Source organism: Microcaecilia unicolor, chromosome 5, assembly GCF_901765095.1.
Source record: "Microcaecilia unicolor chromosome 5, aMicUni1.1, whole genome shotgun sequence".
Classification (NCBI taxonomy): domain Eukaryota; kingdom Metazoa; phylum Chordata; class Amphibia; order Gymnophiona; family Siphonopidae; genus Microcaecilia; species Microcaecilia unicolor.
In genome coordinates, this window is record NC_044035.1 from 180,544,213 (window position 1) to 180,563,231 (window position 19,019).

A 19,019-nucleotide genomic window follows, 5' to 3' on the forward strand; every position below is an offset into this window, starting at 1 on the left:
TTCCTGTTCATGTGAGGCACATTAAAAAAAAAAAATTAAGTCTAGAAGCTGAAAGGAAGCAAATGTAGCACACACACACTGCATTTACCACTAACAATGCTAATGCTGCCGCACGGTCTCCCAATTCCAGTCTTCAAATGTTCCCCCATGTGACCTGGCAACAACCAGAGCAGTTAAGTGCTTCACCTCGGCCTACCATGGGGCCAAAGTCTCACAGTAACAGCCATGAGATGTCACAGCTCCTACCATAAGACTGCAGCCCACAGCAGAGATGAAGCGCTTTAACTGCTCTGGTTGCTGCCACTTTGCATTGAGGAACGTTTGATGACTGGGATTGGGAGACAGTGCAGCAACACCAGAACTGTTAAAGGTTAAGTGCAGCATTTATGCAACTCTCAGCTCCTTTCAGCAATGTTTTTGTTACATTTGTACCCCGCGCTTTCCCAGGCTCAATGCGGCTTACACGGGGCAATGGAGGGTTAAGTGACTTGCCCAGAGTCACAAGGAGCTGCCTGTGCCTGAAGTGGGAATCAAACTCAGTTCCTCAGTTCCCCAGGACCAAAGTCCACCACCCTAACCACTAGGCCACTCCTCCACATCTAGGCATTTTGCCAGGCTCATTCAATGGTAGCTATGCCTTCACTGGGGACGATGTGGAGTTTGGATTCACAACACCTCTCAAGATGGAGGGAGTCACTGTTTTAAGGGTGGCCAGTCCAGGACTCATGATTGCAGGGTTCTAGAGAAAGACATAGTGCATGGACCCAGCCCAGGACCATTACTGCAATGACAAGCTTAGGTATGTTGTTGGGGGTTGGAATGACAGAAAATAGGAGAAAAAAAATCTGAGTAGTTGCAAATGAAGGCTCATCATACCAGATCTCAGTTCTGACCGAACTAGAAGTACAAAGCAGCAAGAGGAAACTGCTAGATAAAAACTGCAATTAAATTTATAAAACAAAACAATGGAAAGGGGATCAGAAACACACATGTACACAGGGCCATATTTAAGATGTTGGCAACCATAGGCATGACCAGAGAGTGGTGGAACGAGAAACGTTCACCGCAAAGATCACAAAATATGGTCATAAATTATGTGGAATCATGCTCTTGCAAAGCTCAGGTATATGGTGCCTTCAAAATCTGCCACTCTAGGTAGTTGCCTATACCTAAAAACTAGGCCTGCAAACACATGCCTGTCATAAGCATTCCAGGAACATTTTTAACTAACCAATGCATTTGCTGTTGGTGCAAAAGGCACTGCAGCTTGGCAACTCCCCCATATCATTCATATCTATATCTATAGATATATATACGAACACATAAAAACGGGAAAGGAGAGATACACACGGCATGCAGATAATTGCTGCTGCACTGTTCCTGTAGTGCAGTGTTTCTCAAGCCTCACCTGAAGACACACCTAGCCAGTCAGGTTTTCTGGATTTCTACAATAAATATAGAAAACGTTAATTTGCATATTTTGGAAACATGTTTCAAATTGTATGCAAATCTCTCTCATGAATCATTCATTTTGGGAATCCAGAAAACCTTACTGATTAGGTGTGCCTCCATCACCTGTAAATATCCCCCACCATCTCTATGGTTTCATTGGTAATGGAAGATAAAGTACAGGTTGCATTCACAGCTTACTCACAGCTCTAGCATGTTTTTCATTGATCCCACTGTCTCTTCTCAGGTCTCCCTCGTCTCTTTCTGCATCTCTCTGCTTTGATCTCTTCTCTCTCAGCTGTCTTTTAATTTAAACATGTCAGCCAGCTGCTTCTGTTTTTTCCATTCCTTACTGCTTGTTAACCCTTGCTCCTTCCTTGCTCTCAACTTTCCACCATGCATGGATGCTTTCTCCCTCCATCTCATCTCCTCAGTGCCTCCCTGCTGGCAGATCTCCCCACTTCTTTCTATAGAGAATGCTGGCCAAAGCCAAAGTATTCACAGTGTGGGGGCAGTTGGCTCAGTTAGTTACCCACAAAAGGAAAAAGGGGGAATAAAAACCTTGTGACATCATAATAATCCAAAATTATTCCAACTAAAAGACAGGGTGGCATCAGAAATTCAATTAGAATTGACCTCTGGACCCCATACAGCAATGTTTCCCAAGTCAGTTCTGAGTATCCCATTGCCAATCAGGTTTTCAGGATATCTACAGCGCATATGCACGAGATTGATTTCCACATGCTACTTCCATTGTATGCAGATCCTTTTCATGCATGTTCACTGCAGATATCCTGAAAATCTGGCAACAGGGTACTCCAGGAACAACTTGTATTTCCCAAGTTGATACAAAAACATTTTTGGATATGAATAAAGTTTGTGTAGCCTACTGACTATTTTAAGACTCCAACTGAGGCAGTAAGTGGCAAGTGATTGATTCTACTATTTGCCTGGGACCTGGAATAGCTGGTGCTACAGGACAATGTTTCCCAAGTTGATCCTGGAGTACCCCACTGCCAGTCAGGTTTTCATGATATCTTCAATGAATATGCATGAAAGAGATTTGCATACAATGAAGGCAGTATGTGCAAATCAATCTCATACATATTTATTGTGGATTTCCTGAAAACCTGACTGGAAATAGGGTACTCCAGGACTGATTGGGAAACACTGCTGTCGGAGGTCCAATGGCCAATTCTAAGTGAATTTCTGATGCCATCCTCTCTTTAAGTTGAAATAATTTTGGATCATTATGATGTCACATATTCAGTGGGGGTATATTGTTTTCTCTTTTTCTTTTCTTTATCAGTTTAGTTACCCTGCCTACCACTAGACATTGCATATGTGTTTGCTGCTCCAAACAGTCAATCATATCTGGTGCTCAGTGTAAACTGTCCTCATCTCACTCAGCTTAAAAATGAGAGAAAAGTTAGAAAGGAAATAAGGAGAAAGCTCAAGTGAGGAAAGATGAGTTGGTGTGGTGTAAGTGAGACCAGGCTGCCATACTATGTATGTTGCCTGTTAATTCCTACACTCTGGGACTCAGTGTAGCCAAGAAAGAGAGGCATATTAACTACACATTTACTCAAAAAAGAGCATCTGTGTGTCTTCTTGCTACGACATACCGAGAGCAGAGCTTAGGTGCTAGCCTGCACCTGAGCATCAAACAGTGGTGACTTTTCTGCAACATCAGACCTGGTCTGACAGCACAGAGTTGGAAAACACTGCACTAGGGATAATACACAATTGAGTACAACTTTCATCAGGGCATCCCACATATAATTTTAAATGTCTACAATGTAGCCGTGTTATAGCAAGGTGTTAGGAGACAGTTTACCAGGGCAAGAATGTTGCAATCTGTGTCCTAGATAAGCTTCAGTATAGGAGTACAAACCTAGTGCTAAATAACCTTCCACTTTCCAAACCTGATACCAGATAGGACAGCCCAAAAACAAGATGCTGCAGCTACTCTGTGGAAACTTCTGCCTCGTAACACACCTCTTAATGGGACTGGTCAGTGAATAGAACAATCGCTCCTGGCCAATAGAGATCAAAGGCTTGGCAAAAAGTGCAATCCTAATAGACTATCAAGAAAATTCTTACGTATCGGCTGTGGGAGATGGAGTTGGAGGAGCGCTGAGGGAAAGGTACAGATGAGTGTACGTATCCCTGTGATTGGGGTTGCGCCTCAAAGACACTGCAGAGCATAGCCAGTGTCTGCACATCATGCAGCTGACAGTAATGGACCAGCCTGCAAGAACAGAGGAGAGAGGAGAATAAGAAACAAGACAAATGCAAAGAAAAAGAACCAGTCATGGGTGGGGGAGGGAGGGGGGGGGGGGGCAAAGAGAGCAGAAAAGGGAAGCCTAGAAGTCTTTAGGAAATGCAGCATTACTTTTTATATCTATAAGCATCCCTCTCTAGGACACAAACACACAGATAGGAAACTTTCTACAAGTGAGTAGCAACAGCCTGATCGAATACATGCAGCTTGAAATTAATACTGATTTTCAGACAAATGCATCTCATTTCAATTAATAAATGGAATTCAGATTAGCTTTGATTACATGCAGTTACATGACTCCAAACATGTTACCCCTTCCTCCCAGATCTGCAAACCTACAATGACTCCAGCAGTTGTCGCCCGAATGGATGTTGAGCCCATGGAGTCTCCAAATCTGGGTCCCATTTTGGGCTAAGGCCGATGTCCGTGGCTACTGCAGCCAATGACCACACCTGGGCAGTGAAGAAGAAAATTTAAAATTATGCATTATATAGATTGGGCAAATTTTAGTAGCTCACAAAGTTGCAAAATGTACTACATTATGCTAAATTTCAAAGATGACAATGAGAGGTAGGTCCTCTACGAAAACTACCATAAGGTTTGCATGATAAAGGTGGCTACGTGATTTGCACCAAGCGATGATAGCAGCAAATTATTTTGTAAGAACAGATGAAACAAAACCTTCCTCTTGATGACACTTTTTTGCTCTATGATACGCTTATTGAATGCCCTTTTAGTCTTGCCAATGTATAATAAACTGCATGGGCAGATAACAGCATAAATCACAATCTGCGTTTTACAATTGGAAAATTGTTTTAATTCATAACAGTCTCCTGTGACTGAATGAGTAAAGGTTCTTGTTTTTAAATTCGTATGCCACACTGAACAGTTATGAGACAGGTAGTGCCCAGTAACAATGGCTACCCGATTCTATTTTTGAAGGGCTGTAAGAACAGATGGTACTAAATTAAGGTTAAGAGTCTTAGGTTAAGGAGTAGGGGAGGATCAATTAAAATCCAACAAACTACAGGGATGAATAAAGATACAAAAATAGTACTTATTAACAGACCAAAAATGACAATTAAAAATTTCTAAAATCAATAAAATACAATTACATACAGAAAGAAAGCGAAGATACTTACCTGTAGCAGGTATTCTCCGAGGACAGCAGGCTGATTGTTCTCACATGTGGGTCGATATCCGTGTCAGCCCAGGAATCGGCAAATTTTTGTAAGCAAAAAAGTAAAGTTTTGCCAGAGTCTTCTGGCGCGCGTGCAGCTCGCACTGCGCATGCTCGGACTGATTTCCTGCCCGTCGCGTGAGCACTTCTCCTCAGATAAATCCAAAAGCATATAGAGAAATAAATAACTCCAAAGGGGAGGTGGGTGGGTTTGTGAGAACAATCAGCCTGCTGTCCAAGGAGAATACCTGCTACAGGTAAGTATCTTCGCTTTCTCCGAAGACAAGCAGGCTGCTTGTTCTCACATGTTGGGTATCCCTAGCACCCAGGCTCACGCAAAACAATGAACATTGGTCAATTGGGCCTCGCAACAGCGAGGACATAACATAGATTGACCTGAAACTATAAACAACTAACTGAGAGTGCAGCCTGGAACAGAACAAAAATGGGTTTAAGGGGGGGTGGAGTTGGATCCTAAACCCCGAACAGATTCTGCAGCACTGACTGCCCAAACTGACTGTCATGTTGGGTATCCTGCTGAAGGCAGTAGTGAGATGTGAATGTGTGGACTGATGACCACGTTGCAGCCTTGCAAATCTCCTCAATGGAGGCTGACTAAGTGAGGCACTGATGCAGTCATGGCTCTAATACTATGAGCCGTGACATGGCCCTCTAGAGTGAGCCCAGCTTGGGCATAAATGAAGGAAATGCAATCTGCTAGCCAATTGGAGATTGTGCGTTTTCCAGTGACGACTCCTCTCCTGTTGGGATCGAAAGAAACAAACAACTGTCTGAAGGGCTTTGTCCGCTCCACGTAAAAGGCCAATGCAGTCCAAGGTATGTAAACTGCTTTCGTCAGGGCAGGTATGAGGACAGGGAAAAAATGTTGGCAAGACAATTGACTGGTTCAGATGGAACTCCGACACCACCTTTGGCAGGAACTTAGGGTGCGTGCGGAGGACTACTCTGTTATGATGAAACTTGATATAAGGTGCATGCACTACCAAGGCCTGAAGCTCACTAACCCTAAGTAACAGCCACCAAGAAAACAACCTTCCAGGTCAAGTACTTCAGATGCAGGAATTCAGTGGCTCAAAAGGAGCTTTCATCAGCTGGGTGAGAACGACGTTGAGATCCCATGACACTGGTGGAGGTTTGATCGGGGGCTTTGACAAAAGCAAACCTCTCATGAAGTGAACAACTAAAGGCTATCCAGAGATAGGCTTACCTTCTACATGGCGATGATAAGCACAAGTCGCACTAAGGTGAACTCTTACGGAGTTGGTCTTGAGACCAGACTCTGATAAGTGCCGAAGGTATTCAAGCGCAGGGTCTGTGTAGGACAAGAAAGAGAATCTAGGGCCTCGCTGTCACACCAGAAGGCAAACCTCCTCCATTTAAAAGAGTAAGACTTCTTCGTGGAATCTTTCCTGGAAGCAAGCAAGGCACGGGAGACACCCTGTGAAAGACCCAAGGAGGCGAATTCTAAGCTCTCAACATCTAGGCCATGAGAGCCAGAGCCTGGAGGTTGGGATGCAGAAGTGACCCCTCGTTCTGGGTGATGAGGGTTGGAAAATACTCCAATCTCCATGGTTCTCGGAGGACAACTCCAGAAGAAGAGGGAACCAAATCTGATGCGACCAGAAGGGTGCAATCAGGATCATGGTTCCACAGTCTTGCTTGAGTTTCAGAAAAGTCCTCCCCACCAGAGGTATGGGAGGATATGCATACAGAAGGCCTGTCCCCCAATGCAGGAGAAAAGCATCTGACTCTAGTCTGTCATGGGCCTGAAGCCTGGAACAGAACTGAGGGCCCTTGTGATTGATCTGAGTGACAAAAAGATCCACCGAGGGGGTGCCCCACGCTCGGAAGATCTTGCGGACTACACCCATGTTCAGTGACCACTTGTGAGGTTGCATTATCCTGCTCAAGCTGTCGGCCAGACTGTTGTTTATGCCTGCCAGATAAGTGGCTTGGAGAAACATGCCATGATGGCGAGCCCAAAGTCTGGGCGGCTTCCTGACACAGAGGGTGAGATCCGGTGCCCCCCCCGCTTGTTGGTGTAGTACATAGCAACCTGATTGTCTGTCTGAATCAATATAATTTGGTTGGACAGCCAATCTCTGAAAGTCTTTAGAGCGTTCCAGATCGCCCGCAACTCCAGGAGATTGATCTGAAGACCTTTTCCCCGAAAGGACCAGGCTCCTTGAGTGTGAAGCCCATCTACATGAGCTCCCCACCCCAGAAGGGATGCATCCGTCTTCAGCACTTTTTGTGGCTGAGCAATTTGGAATGGACATCCCAAGGTCAAATTGGATCGAATCGTCCACCACTGAAGAGAATTGCAAAAGTCGGTGGACAGTTGGATTACATCCTCTAGACTCCCTGCAGCTTGGTACCACTGGGAAGCTAGGGTCCATTGAGCCGATCTCATATGTAGGCGTGCCATGGGAGTCACATGAACTGTGGAGGCCATGTGGCCTAGAAGCCTCAACATCTGCCGAGCCGTGACCCGTTGAGACGCTCGAGCTATGGACACCAGGGACAGGAGGATGTCTGCCCTTGCCTCGGGAAGATAAGCTCGAACTGTCTTTGTGTTCAACAGGGCTCCAATGAATTCCGTACTAGTATTAAGAGACATCAACCTTCACTTAGGACCCAAATGCAATCAACACACGAGAAAGTAAGGAATTCCTCGACCTATGGGATCTCAAATGTTCACAAATGCAAGCAACTCACGTCAAAGGGCACACACTTGATCTTATCTCACACAAACTTTCAACAGACCAGAACCTAATAATAACAGATATTAAATGGACAGAAACACCCTGGACTGATCACTACAAATTAAATTTATCCCTACACTGGCAGAAGAAGGGATTACACCAAATACAAGAACACACATCCTACAGCACAAGAGGTCAAGTAGACACAAAAACATTCTGGCAACAGATATACAACAATGAATGGACAGCACAAACAGACTCCATATATTACCTCATGGAATGAGATAAAAGATGCAAATGCAAACTAGATGAAATAGCACCCTTACGAACAAGAACTTCACGAGCATAACTCAATACCATGGTTCAATGATAAACTGAAAAAGCTAATTAATTTTGAGCCGTGCCACCGGTTTCTCATATAAACGACTTAGCCAGCTTAAAAGACCTTGCCGGAATCCCATACTTTGCAACTCTTGCCACAGATAGGGCCACTTGACCCTATCAAATGCTTTCTCAGCGTCCGTACTTAGAAAACCTATTGTGACTCTCCTCTGCTGAGCTTCCCATAATACGTGCAAAGTTTGTCGAATATTGAATGCAACTTGCCTATGGGCCACAAAGCCCAATTGATCCATATGTATCAGCTGGGAAAGCACCTGCCCTAGCCTGTCTGCTAGGGCCTTGGACAAGATTTTAATATCCAAGTTTAGCAAAGAGATTGGGCGGTAGGAGCTACAAAGCGCCAGGTGGAGTCCCAGCTACAAAAGCACAGATATCCCTGCTTCATGCATACTTACTGGGAGTGACTGACCACCAAAACATGCATTCCCTACTTGCACCAAAAGTGGACCCACCTCTCCCACGAATATTTTTTAAAAGTCTTGCAGAGAAAACAATTAAACCTGGAGCCTTCCCTCCCTTGAGCCCCTTTATGACCAACATAAGCTCCTCCAGGTGGAAAGGAGCCTCTAGTTTTGCACAATCCTCAATGTTGCCTCCTCCCCTTCCCCTCTGCTATTCAAAGATTGGTAAAACTGAGTGAACTGCCCTCGAATATCTCTATCTTGGTAGTACAGTACATCCCCAGGGCTTTTAATTTTCATAACGTGTTTAATTGCTGTCAATATCGAAGGTGATTAACTAGCATTCTGCCCAATTTATTACCAAATTCAAAAATTTTTTGTTGGGTTAGTCTCCTCATATATGCCACATGTTCTACCTTCAGCTTATTAAGCTCCATACGGCACTGTTACAACTGTAAAAAAAACACTATCCGACTCTCCTTCCTGGTGTAGACGCTCCAAGTAAACCAAGCGTGATCTCAACTCTAATTCTTTTCGCTCTCTTTCTCATTTCTTATGGGCCCCCCAACTTAAAAGTGGCCCCGTATAATCACCTTGAGAGCATCCCACAGAGTGCCATCGGAAACCTCCCCCATATCGTTAAATGTGAGACGGTCACGAATTACATCCAGAAGTTCATTACGCACCTTTTTAATCACCTAAAATATTTTCAGTCAATCTCCAACGCACTTGACATCTCTCTTCCTCCAGGCCTCCCAGAGGTATTCCCACAGGAGCTTGATCAGAAATAGAAATATCTATTATAGAGTCTAAGACCTTTTCCTAGCGACTACACCACACTATCAGGCTCATTTTCAAAAGAGAAAAACATCCAAAAAGTGACATAAGTCTGCATTTGGACGTTTATCTCACAAAAATGTTCAAATCAGTATTTTCAAAACCTCTTTATGGATGTTTTTCTCTGAAGTCTGTCAGAAGGATGTCTGAATCTCAAGGGGGGTGGTGCCAGGGGCATGTTCAAGGCGGGACTTGGCCATTCCTAAGACTTAGATGTCTTTCAGCCATAATGGAACAAAACAAAAACGTCCAAGACTAAAACTTTGAGCTAAACCTGTTTTTATAACAAATAGCTGCAGTGGGAATTGAACCCATTTCCCCAGGATCAAAGTCTGCTGCACTAACCACTAGGCTACTCCTCTACTCCACACAAGAGGTGCCCCAAATGACCAGATGACTACTGGAGGGAATCGGGGATACCTCCCTTTACTCCCCCCCAGTGGTCACTATCCCCCTTCCACCCCCCCCCCCCAAAAAATGTGATTAAAAATATTACTTGCCAGCCTCAGATGTTATACTCAGGTCCATTAGAATAACATGCAGGACCCTGGAGTAGTCTAGTAGTGGTGCAGTGCACTGCAGACAGGTGGACCCAGGCTTCTACCTCCCCCTACTTGATACACTTGTGGAGGAAACTGTGAGCCCTCCAAAATCCACCAGAAACCCCACATATTGGTGCTCCCTTCACCTGTAAGGGCTATGGTAGTGGTGTACAGTTGGGGGTAGTGGGTTTGGGATGGGTTTTGGGGGGCTAAGCAGACAAGGTAAGGGAGGAAGCAATGGTGAGATGTGTACCTGGGAGCATTTTATAAAGTCCACTGCAGTGCCCCCAAGATGCCCTACTGCTTTCCTTGGATGTCACTTTTCCAATATTCTACCTGATGCCAAGCTTTCTTTTTTTTTTTTAAACATCTGAGCCTTGTGTCTATTGTTTATCATTAGATTTGGGCTTTGAATTCAGATGTATAGATGGAAAGGAGGTCTCTCATTACATATATCTAAATACCAGAGTGCTATTTTTCCATACTTCATAGCAAGAGTGTACATTCCCTAATTACCTGTCCCAATGCAACTGAAGCTTTTACCTCCTCCTCAGTGCATGTAAATGGTTTCTTCCTTGTGTGGATTCTCTGATGCTGTGTGAGGCTTTCTTTCCAACCAAAGCTTTTACCATACTCAGGACATGTAAATGTGTGTATTCTCTGGTGCATTGTGAGGTTTACCGTCTGACAAAAGCTTTTACCGGACTCTATACATACAAATGGTTTCTCTCCCGTGTGCACTTTCTGATGCACTTTGAGATTTACATTACAACCAAAGCTTTTACCACACTTAGAACGTGTGAATGGTTTCACTCTATTGTGGATTTTCTTGTGTATTTTGTACGTTTTGCATTTGGATGGTTTTTGTTTGAAAATGGACCAAAAAATAAAACATCCAAATCACAAAATGTTTTTCCAAACAGCATTTTGAAAAGGAAAAGATATGACAGGTTTTTTTTTTTGTAGAAAACGACCTTTCCTTTTCTGACAAATTCAGACTTAGACGTCATATCCAAAAATGCTCCTTTTGCATTTGACTAGCCCAAAGTCATATGGAGCTGAAGTGGGAATTGAACCCATGTTGCCAGGACCAAAGCTCACTGCACTACTAACCATTAAGCCACTCCTACTCTATTTTGGACATTTTGCATTTGGACATTTTATGATTGAAAATGGACCAAAAAAATAAAATGTCCATATCATAAAACGTCCATAATATTTTCGAAAACAAAAGATAGACGTCTATCTTTTTCGAAAATTACCTTCTTTCCTGTTCAGAATTTGGACGTTTTATGTAAAACTTTGCAGCCGAGCTCTAGGAGGGCTTTCCAAGCTTCCGTCACAGTGAGGACCCGTCTTGATTGACCAGCCACTGTAAACAGCAATCCAAATGGATATAGCCAGCGGTAGCGGTAGCCAAACTATTATAGATATTTATAGTGAGATCTCGAAATTCCCTCTGCCTCTGGAGTGTTCCTCTCTCCAAATCCTGAAACACTGTGACTTTGTAGTTTTCCCATGGGATCTCCCCCTCTTCCATATCACCTCTTTAACGGTATAATCGTGGAAGGGAAAGGGAAAAGGGACTTGATATACCGCCTAAGGTTTTTGCAACTACATTCAAAGCGGTTTACATATATTCAGGTACTTATTTTGTACCAGGGGCAATGGAGGGTTAAGTGACTTGCTCAGAGTCACAAGGAGCTGCAGTGGGAATCGAACTCAGTTCCCCAAGATCAAAGTCCACTGCACTAACCACTAGGCTACTCCTCCACTACAATGTCCCTGGGAAGTGAGTCATGTTGGAGCCCCAGACCTCTATGGACTTGGTTGAGCTTAATAGCAGGCAGGGGTTCCACGTCCTGTTCCCCAGCAGCTGAGAACAGAAGTGTGGCGCAAATCTCCCGAATAATGTAAGCGCAGTCATTGTTCTGGTCCAATTCTGGAATTCCTTTAAAGTGCAAGTTGCACGACTTCCGGTGGAGCTGCCGGTCAAGATGGCCGTCGCGAGCTGAGCTCCTGAAGAAGAAGACTGGGATCCCACCAGAAATAGTATTATCGGCCCCCAAATTATGTGAGAAGAGAGAGCAACAGGAAGCGGAATACTTACTGTATGCTTCAGAACATCGTAAGTTGCACCCGGTTCGAATGAGGAGAAAAATTTCGATAAACGCTTGCCTGCTCGTGCCCGCGTGGAATCGCAATTGGTAACAGCCGGAAGACATATGCCAGAAGTAAAAAGAGCTGTGTAAGGAGGCTGAAGTGACGGTAAAATACCCACACTCGCTATAGCGAGCAAATACCGGAGCGGCAAATCAGAGGGGCAACTAAAGGGGCGAGCAAGCAATGAGACGCATGGGAGAGAGAGACGGAAGCCAAGACAAATAGCGAAGTGCGCACGAGGGGAGCGGCAGAGAGGGGGATTAGGCCAAACGTTTGGCTCCCACATGTGCTCCTCAAGCTGATCCGCGGAGGAAGAGGCTAGCGGTAAGAAAAGAGCTGTACTCAGTTGCTCACGCTGACCAGACCAGACAAATTACCAATAAAAAAGAATATAACTTTATTGAGACTGTAAAGGCAGGGTAGACCTATACACTCCTGGAAAGAAAACACGTATACAGGTTACCCTAGAACTATTACATGGCGACCAGAAGCACCAAGAAAGAGATAGAAAAAAACAAGAACGGAGGAACAAAGATGGCAGATAAGAGCTTTCAGTCATCACCGTCGATCAGCTCTGCTTGGGCGTCAGAAATTGTAACAGAAGTTAAAGCTGCTGTGGAGGACACCATGAACCATAAGCTCCAACAAATTATAGATAAACTTGAAAGAATGGATCAAAGAATCACCACTTTTACCACGGAAATTCAGGAGGTTCAACAGAGGTTGGGGGTCGTGGAAGACTCTTCGCAGGACATGTCTAAGTCAATTGAACACCTCCAAAAAACGATTTCAAACTTGGAAGAAAAAGTGGATGATTTGGAGAATCGTTCTCGTAGGAACAATCTCCGCTTAGTAGGAATACCGGAATCGATAACCGATACAGAACTGCGGGGCTTCTTAGAGCCGTGGCTTATCAAGAATCTGCCTCAACCAGCTAAGAACGGACCACTTCAGATCGAGCGGGCTCATCGCCTGGGCCCGCAAAAGGAAGCAAATGCAAGGCCTAGAGTGGTCATTTTACGATTACTCCATTATCAGCATAAAATGGATGTGCTAGCAGCTCTTCGGCAAGGGAAGGCACTGGAAATAGACGGCCACAAGATACTGTGTTTTCAAGATTACTCTACCAAAGTTTTGTTTCAACGTAAACAGTATTCGCCAGTTTGTGGGAGACTACATATGATGAAGATCCGTTTTAGCTTATTATATCCAGCTAAATTGAGAATTCAACACAACGGCGCAGTAAAGTATTGTGACACAGTGGAAGCAGCCCAAGCATTTGCAGACAGGTTGGAAGCAGACAGACTAAATAATCCTGGAAACACCTGAACAAAGACCTAGAAGGAATAAAAAGAGCCTGAATGGAAGGAGGTGAAGAAGAAGAATTGGACAGATGAGTTATGATAATTTGTTCTTGTTGGGATAGATTGGTAATTAAACAGTTAATGGTTCCATTTGTAAAGATACAAGGGGGACGACAAACATTTAATGATATAATTCAATGGATTGGGTGGGATCCCAGATCCGGCGCACGGAAGTGAAGCACACAGGTGCTGTAAGATATGGAGGGGGCTTGGGGTGTGGGGGTGGGGGGGAGGGTAGAGGGAGGGATAAAGAGGAATTTATGTTTCATGGTTGTGGAAGCACAGAACAAAGGAAATGTCATGTCAGACAAAGCATGTTTAAGAAATCTACTGTATAGTTATTGGTGGCGGGGGTATAGGCTGGGATGCCCCTTCCATCCACACAATGAACTATTAGAATCAGGGACTTTAGCCACAAAGAACACGCGGGATGACATTTAAAGTAGTGTCTTGGAATGTGGGAGGGATATCTTCACCGATAAAAAGACAGAAAATTCTACAGGAACTTTATAAGCAGAAAGTTACAATTGCATTGTTGCAAGAGACACATTTAAATGCCAAAGAACATGAGAAATTACGTCGCTGGTGGGTAGGTACCTACTACGAATCCCCGGCACAGGCCAAAAAAGCGGGGGTGATAATATTGATTAAGAAAGGGATACAGGTTGAGACCCACAAAATTATTGCCGATAAGGAAGGCAGGTTTGTGTTAGCACATTTAACAGTAGAACATCAACCAGTGGTTTTATGTAATGTCTATGCTCCAAATACATATGCTAAGGGATTTTATAAACAACTTCTACGACATCTAATAAGCTTTGAGGGAATTCCCCTGCTGGTGGGAGGGGACTTTAATGCGGTGGGAGATGCCACATTGGATAGGTCGCAAAGGGGAAGGAAGGGGTCGGGAGGGGAATCCAGAGGAATAGAAATGTTAAGTGAGGTCTTTGACCTGGTGGATGTGTGGAGAACACTACATCCATCGGAGCGTGACTATACGCACTTGTCTCGGGCGCATGGCACCATGTCAAGAATAGATTATATGTTTATTTCTCGACCCCTTTTTACACAAATTCGTGCAGCGGACATAGGCCCTATTAAAATATCAGATCATGCTATGGTAACAGTAATGTGGGAAGCATTAGAAAGAAGACCTGGTTTGTTTCAATGAAAATTCCCTCCTCGATTATATAAAGACCAGAACTTTAAAGAGTTCATACTAAAAAAATATAAGCAATTTCTAGACGCTAATCAGGCACACCAGACGACTCCAATACTTTATTGGGATACGGCCAAGGCCGTACTTAGAGGGGAGACAATTGCATACACGAGCCAACAAAAAAAAAATATGGGAGAAGGAACAGCTTCGGCTAGAAAAAGAAATAACAAGGGTTAGGCGTGAATATGGGCGGCATCATAATATAACACTAAAAGCCCAACTTTTGGAATTGCAACAAACACTGAACGAGAGGTTACATTGCAGAGCAAAAAAAAATTATGCTTACTATAGATATCAATTATATAAATATGCCAATAAAAGTGGGAGAATGTTAGCCAAACTGACAAAAGTCTCAGCAGGGTCCTTATAAGATAAAAGCATTGAAATCAGTTAATGGAATATTAGAAAACGAGGATTTTCAAATCAATAAAATTATGCAAGAATACTATAAGAATCTATATGCCATTCCAGACCCACCAGCAGTAGACAGTGAGATCTATTTTGCGGGACAGGTTCTACCACAAATAGAAGTATCAGGTTTAACTATGCTAAATGCCCCCATAGAAGTAGAAGAAGTCTCATGGGCTATACAGCAGGGACCGCTGGGTAAAGCCCCGGGCCCGGATGGATACAGAGGAGAATTTTACAAACTACTAAAAGACGACATAGTAACACCACTTACATCAATGTTTAATGCCATAGTACAGGAGAAACAAATGCCCTCCTCTTTGAGAACAGCACAAATTATAGTAATTCCAAAGCCAGGGAGAGATACCCAGAAACCTGAATCTTATAGGCCCATATCACTGCTTAATTATGAAGCTAAATTATTGGCTAAAGTCTTGGCAAATCGCCTATCTCGAATATTGCCAGATCTAATTGAGGAATCTCAGGTAGGATTTGTGCAGGGTAGAACCATCACCAAAAACATGAGGAAGATTTTGACAACATTGGAGGAAACATCCAAGCAGGGTATATCATCGGTACTAGTCAGTTTCGACGCCGAAAAGGCGTTCGATAGAGTGGTATGGGGATTTTTATTTGGAACTTTAGACGCCTACGGTATAAAGGGGTTTTTTCAAGAAGCGATTCAAGCTTTATATTATTCGCCACAAGCTCAGGTAGGGGTCAACGGTATTGTGTCCTCACCGTTTCCCATAAATCGGGGGACAAGGCAGGGATGCCCATTGTCGCCCCTGTTGTTTGTTCTTACTCTGGACCCATTGATAAGGGATATACAGAGAACACCGGATATACATGGCATTCAGGTGGGATCAGAAACTTTTAAAATAGCAGCCTTTGCAGATGATTTGCTAGCCCACGTAATTCAGCCGGAGACATCGCTGCCGGCTCTCTTAGAGTGTATGGCAGAGTATGGCGATTTCTCTGGTTTTAAACTCAACCTCGATAAATCTGAAGTTTTGCAGAGAGAGGGAGACCAAATCAGAGAAAGGTTGAGACATTTACCATTGAGATGGGCAGAGGAATCTTTTAGATACTTAGGGATACGCTTAACAATGGATACCACGAAAATTTATACAATTAATGTGGTAAAACATTTACAAGATACTAGACAGTCTATGGAACGATGGAATCTCTTACCGATATCATTAATGGGCCGAATAAATCTATTTAAAATGATTATATTCCCCAGATGGCTTTATTTGTTGCAAGTGCTACCTATATACATAAATAGTAAGGATTCACGACAGTTGAATAAGATTTGTCGGGGATTTTTATGGGGAGGGAAGAAACCCAAGGTGCGATTTGATCACTTGACTGACGGGTGGGCACGGGGGGGATTGGGATTACCCTGTATTAAAAGGTACAACCAGGCATGCCTTACGAGACATCTCAGAGACTGGCTCTGCAATACTACTCAGTATACACCATTGAGATGGGAACGGGCACTATTTAGGCCCTGGCATTTGAATTTCTTGTTACATGCAAAAACAAAAAGCTTACCGGGATGGGCCAGAAGCAGTATAATGCTTCAGCCTTTGAGGAAGATATGGAGAGTAGTAATGCAATCTTGGCAATATAATCCCAATGTTAGCGATCAACTCCCACCTGGGTTGGAAAAGGGGCTATTCGAGAACTGGTCGACACAGGGCATCACCTTATTAGAACACTTAGTAAATGAAGAGGGAGTTCTATATAGCTTCAATGACATGAGGCAGAGATTATCACTAAACACTAAAGATCATTATAATTATAGGCAATTACATCACTACTGGTTTAGCATGGATCAAACTGCTTTGGGTACAAGACTGGGATCCAAGATCCGGGATTTTTTGAAAGGGGACGAGCGTGGGCAGGTGTCTGTATCAGGTTTGCACAAAGCATGGGTGAGTCTGAGCCCCCCCCCCCCCCCCGTAAATATGAGTCACTTGAAAAATTATGGAGCAAAGACCTAGGATATGAGTTGACAGGTATAGATTTTGTAAAATTGATAAAAGAAATCCCGGGGCAAGTAGGTGGGGCGGATCTACAAGAGAGTCAATACAGGGTAATTCACAGGGGATATATATCGCAATCACAAGCAGTAAAAGCAGGATGGACAACAGATGTACAATGCCCAAAATGTCATGAAAACAACAATACATTTTTCCATGCATTTTGGCGATGCGCTAGAATACAACACTTTTGGAAATTGTTACAGACATATTTTGAAAAACTCCTGGGACATAGATTGTTACCCTCATGGAGGGGAGTGCTTTTGAACAAAAGAAATGCGTATGGGATTTCTGATAAAGATCAAGAGCTATTTTTATGTAAGGCCTATGCAGTGGGAAAAAAATGTATACTTAAACACTGGTTGCAGGCTGAACCTCCATCCTATTGGTACTGGAGAAGTAGACTACATGAGTTAATGCTATGGGAAGCTAGAGAGGCATATAACGTTCCGAAGAAAAGGAAAATATTTGTTAAGATATGGTCAAGTTACTTACAATGCATCTCCCATAAGGCTAGGAGCGCAGTGCTTAACAGGCTGGGATCGTTATAAGCAGGGAAACAATCAGTAGACGTGGGATTTGCAATGGTTTATAAATGTAATAGACAGTGCTCATACCAACACCATGAAAAATAGTAATCAAAGATAAAAGGAATACTTTAGAGATTGAACACATGACACAAGCTAAAAGTTGTATTATTTTAATGTATGTTCAATACTATGTGGTTAACAAATAGTTGCAGTACAAAAAAATTTTTTTTTTTTTTTTTTTTGAAGACTGTTAAGAGCATATAGATACACCTGTGTACTGGAACTGTAATATATCTTTGTATATGCAGAAAGGGAAGGGGATTTTTGTTTGAAGTGTCATCAAGAATAAACAAACGTTGAAATATAAGCCCGGGGGGGGGGGGGGGGGGGGGGGGAGGGGGAGAAAACAATGTTAAAAAACATTGATGATGCTGTTACGATGTAAGTATGCAAATGTGACTTGTTCTTATGTTTACGAAGAGTTTGAATTTTTTTTTGATTATGTTCACAATGTTTATTATCATCAATAAAAACCGTTGAAACATAAAGTGCAAGTTGCACCACCTGGATCAGTTTTCCAAATCCTCAAGCGCTAGTTTTAAGGTTTCTCACTCCTGTTTTTCACTGGGAAGCTCTACGTGCACCGCCTGTATATCGCTTTACAGGCTTTCAAGTTTTTCCTGGGTCTGCTCCACGAGGTTCCCAACCTCGCGAATCTCTCTCTGCATGTCTGCCACCCCAGTTGAATCGTTTTCCTCACCTTGGACATCTCTGCCTTCAGTGCCTTAATTCATCTGGCCACATCTTGCTTAGTTAGCTCTCCGTCACTCTCTGTAATCTTGACCGGGTCCTCCGTGTCAGACCCGAGTCCATAGCTGCCATTTTGATGCGGAGCTTTGCAGGGTCCGGCCTAAGCCAGACGCATGGTCGTGGATATCCGCAGAGAATTTATACTTTTCCAATCTCTTTTGGGCCGAAATCACACAGACTACTTCCAGCATAGAAAACAGAGAAGGTAAGGCTCAGGGGACCAGCAGTAAAATAAATTTATTAGCCGCTCCAATGGAGATAGGGTCTCATGCATCCATCTTCTAGAGATGACGTCACTTCCTCCCTAATATTTTAAAATATTTTTAAAATCAAATGTTTTATGTTACTATGTGATCTGCCAAGGATAAGGATTCCCCTCTATATTTATGAACTAAGAAAGGCAGATATCCAAAACAATTTAAATGGCCAGGAGAGGCTCCTGGCCGTTTAAAATGCCTCTCTTGACCTAACCGGGCATATTTAGTAGCACTTAATCAGATAGTGCCACTGAAATGCACGGTTAGCACCCAAATTGCTATTCTGTGGGTGTTCTGGAGGTGGAGTTGGCACTTAGCCTGTTAAGTGCCAATATTTAGCAAAAGATAATAGCATAAATAGGACCGCATAAAATAGATTCCTGTCTTTACACTGATCTT

The 19,019-nt window shown here is 43.4% G+C and overlaps 1 protein-coding gene across 1 annotated transcript in view; it reads right to left on the reverse strand.

Moving 5' to 3' along the window:
• Positions 1 to 19,019, reverse strand: part of WDR59 (WD repeat domain 59) — a 355,903-nt gene that overhangs the window by 31,810 nt on the left and 305,074 nt on the right. Inside the window, exons 21-22 of the mRNA XM_030203634.1 lie at positions 4,073 to 4,185; positions 3,553 to 3,700 (exon numbers count right to left, since the gene is read on the reverse strand). Of these exons, the coding sequence (XP_030059494.1) occupies positions 3,553 to 3,700; positions 4,073 to 4,185 (261 nt within the window). The remainder of the gene's footprint in view (positions 1 to 3,552; positions 3,701 to 4,072; positions 4,186 to 19,019) is intronic.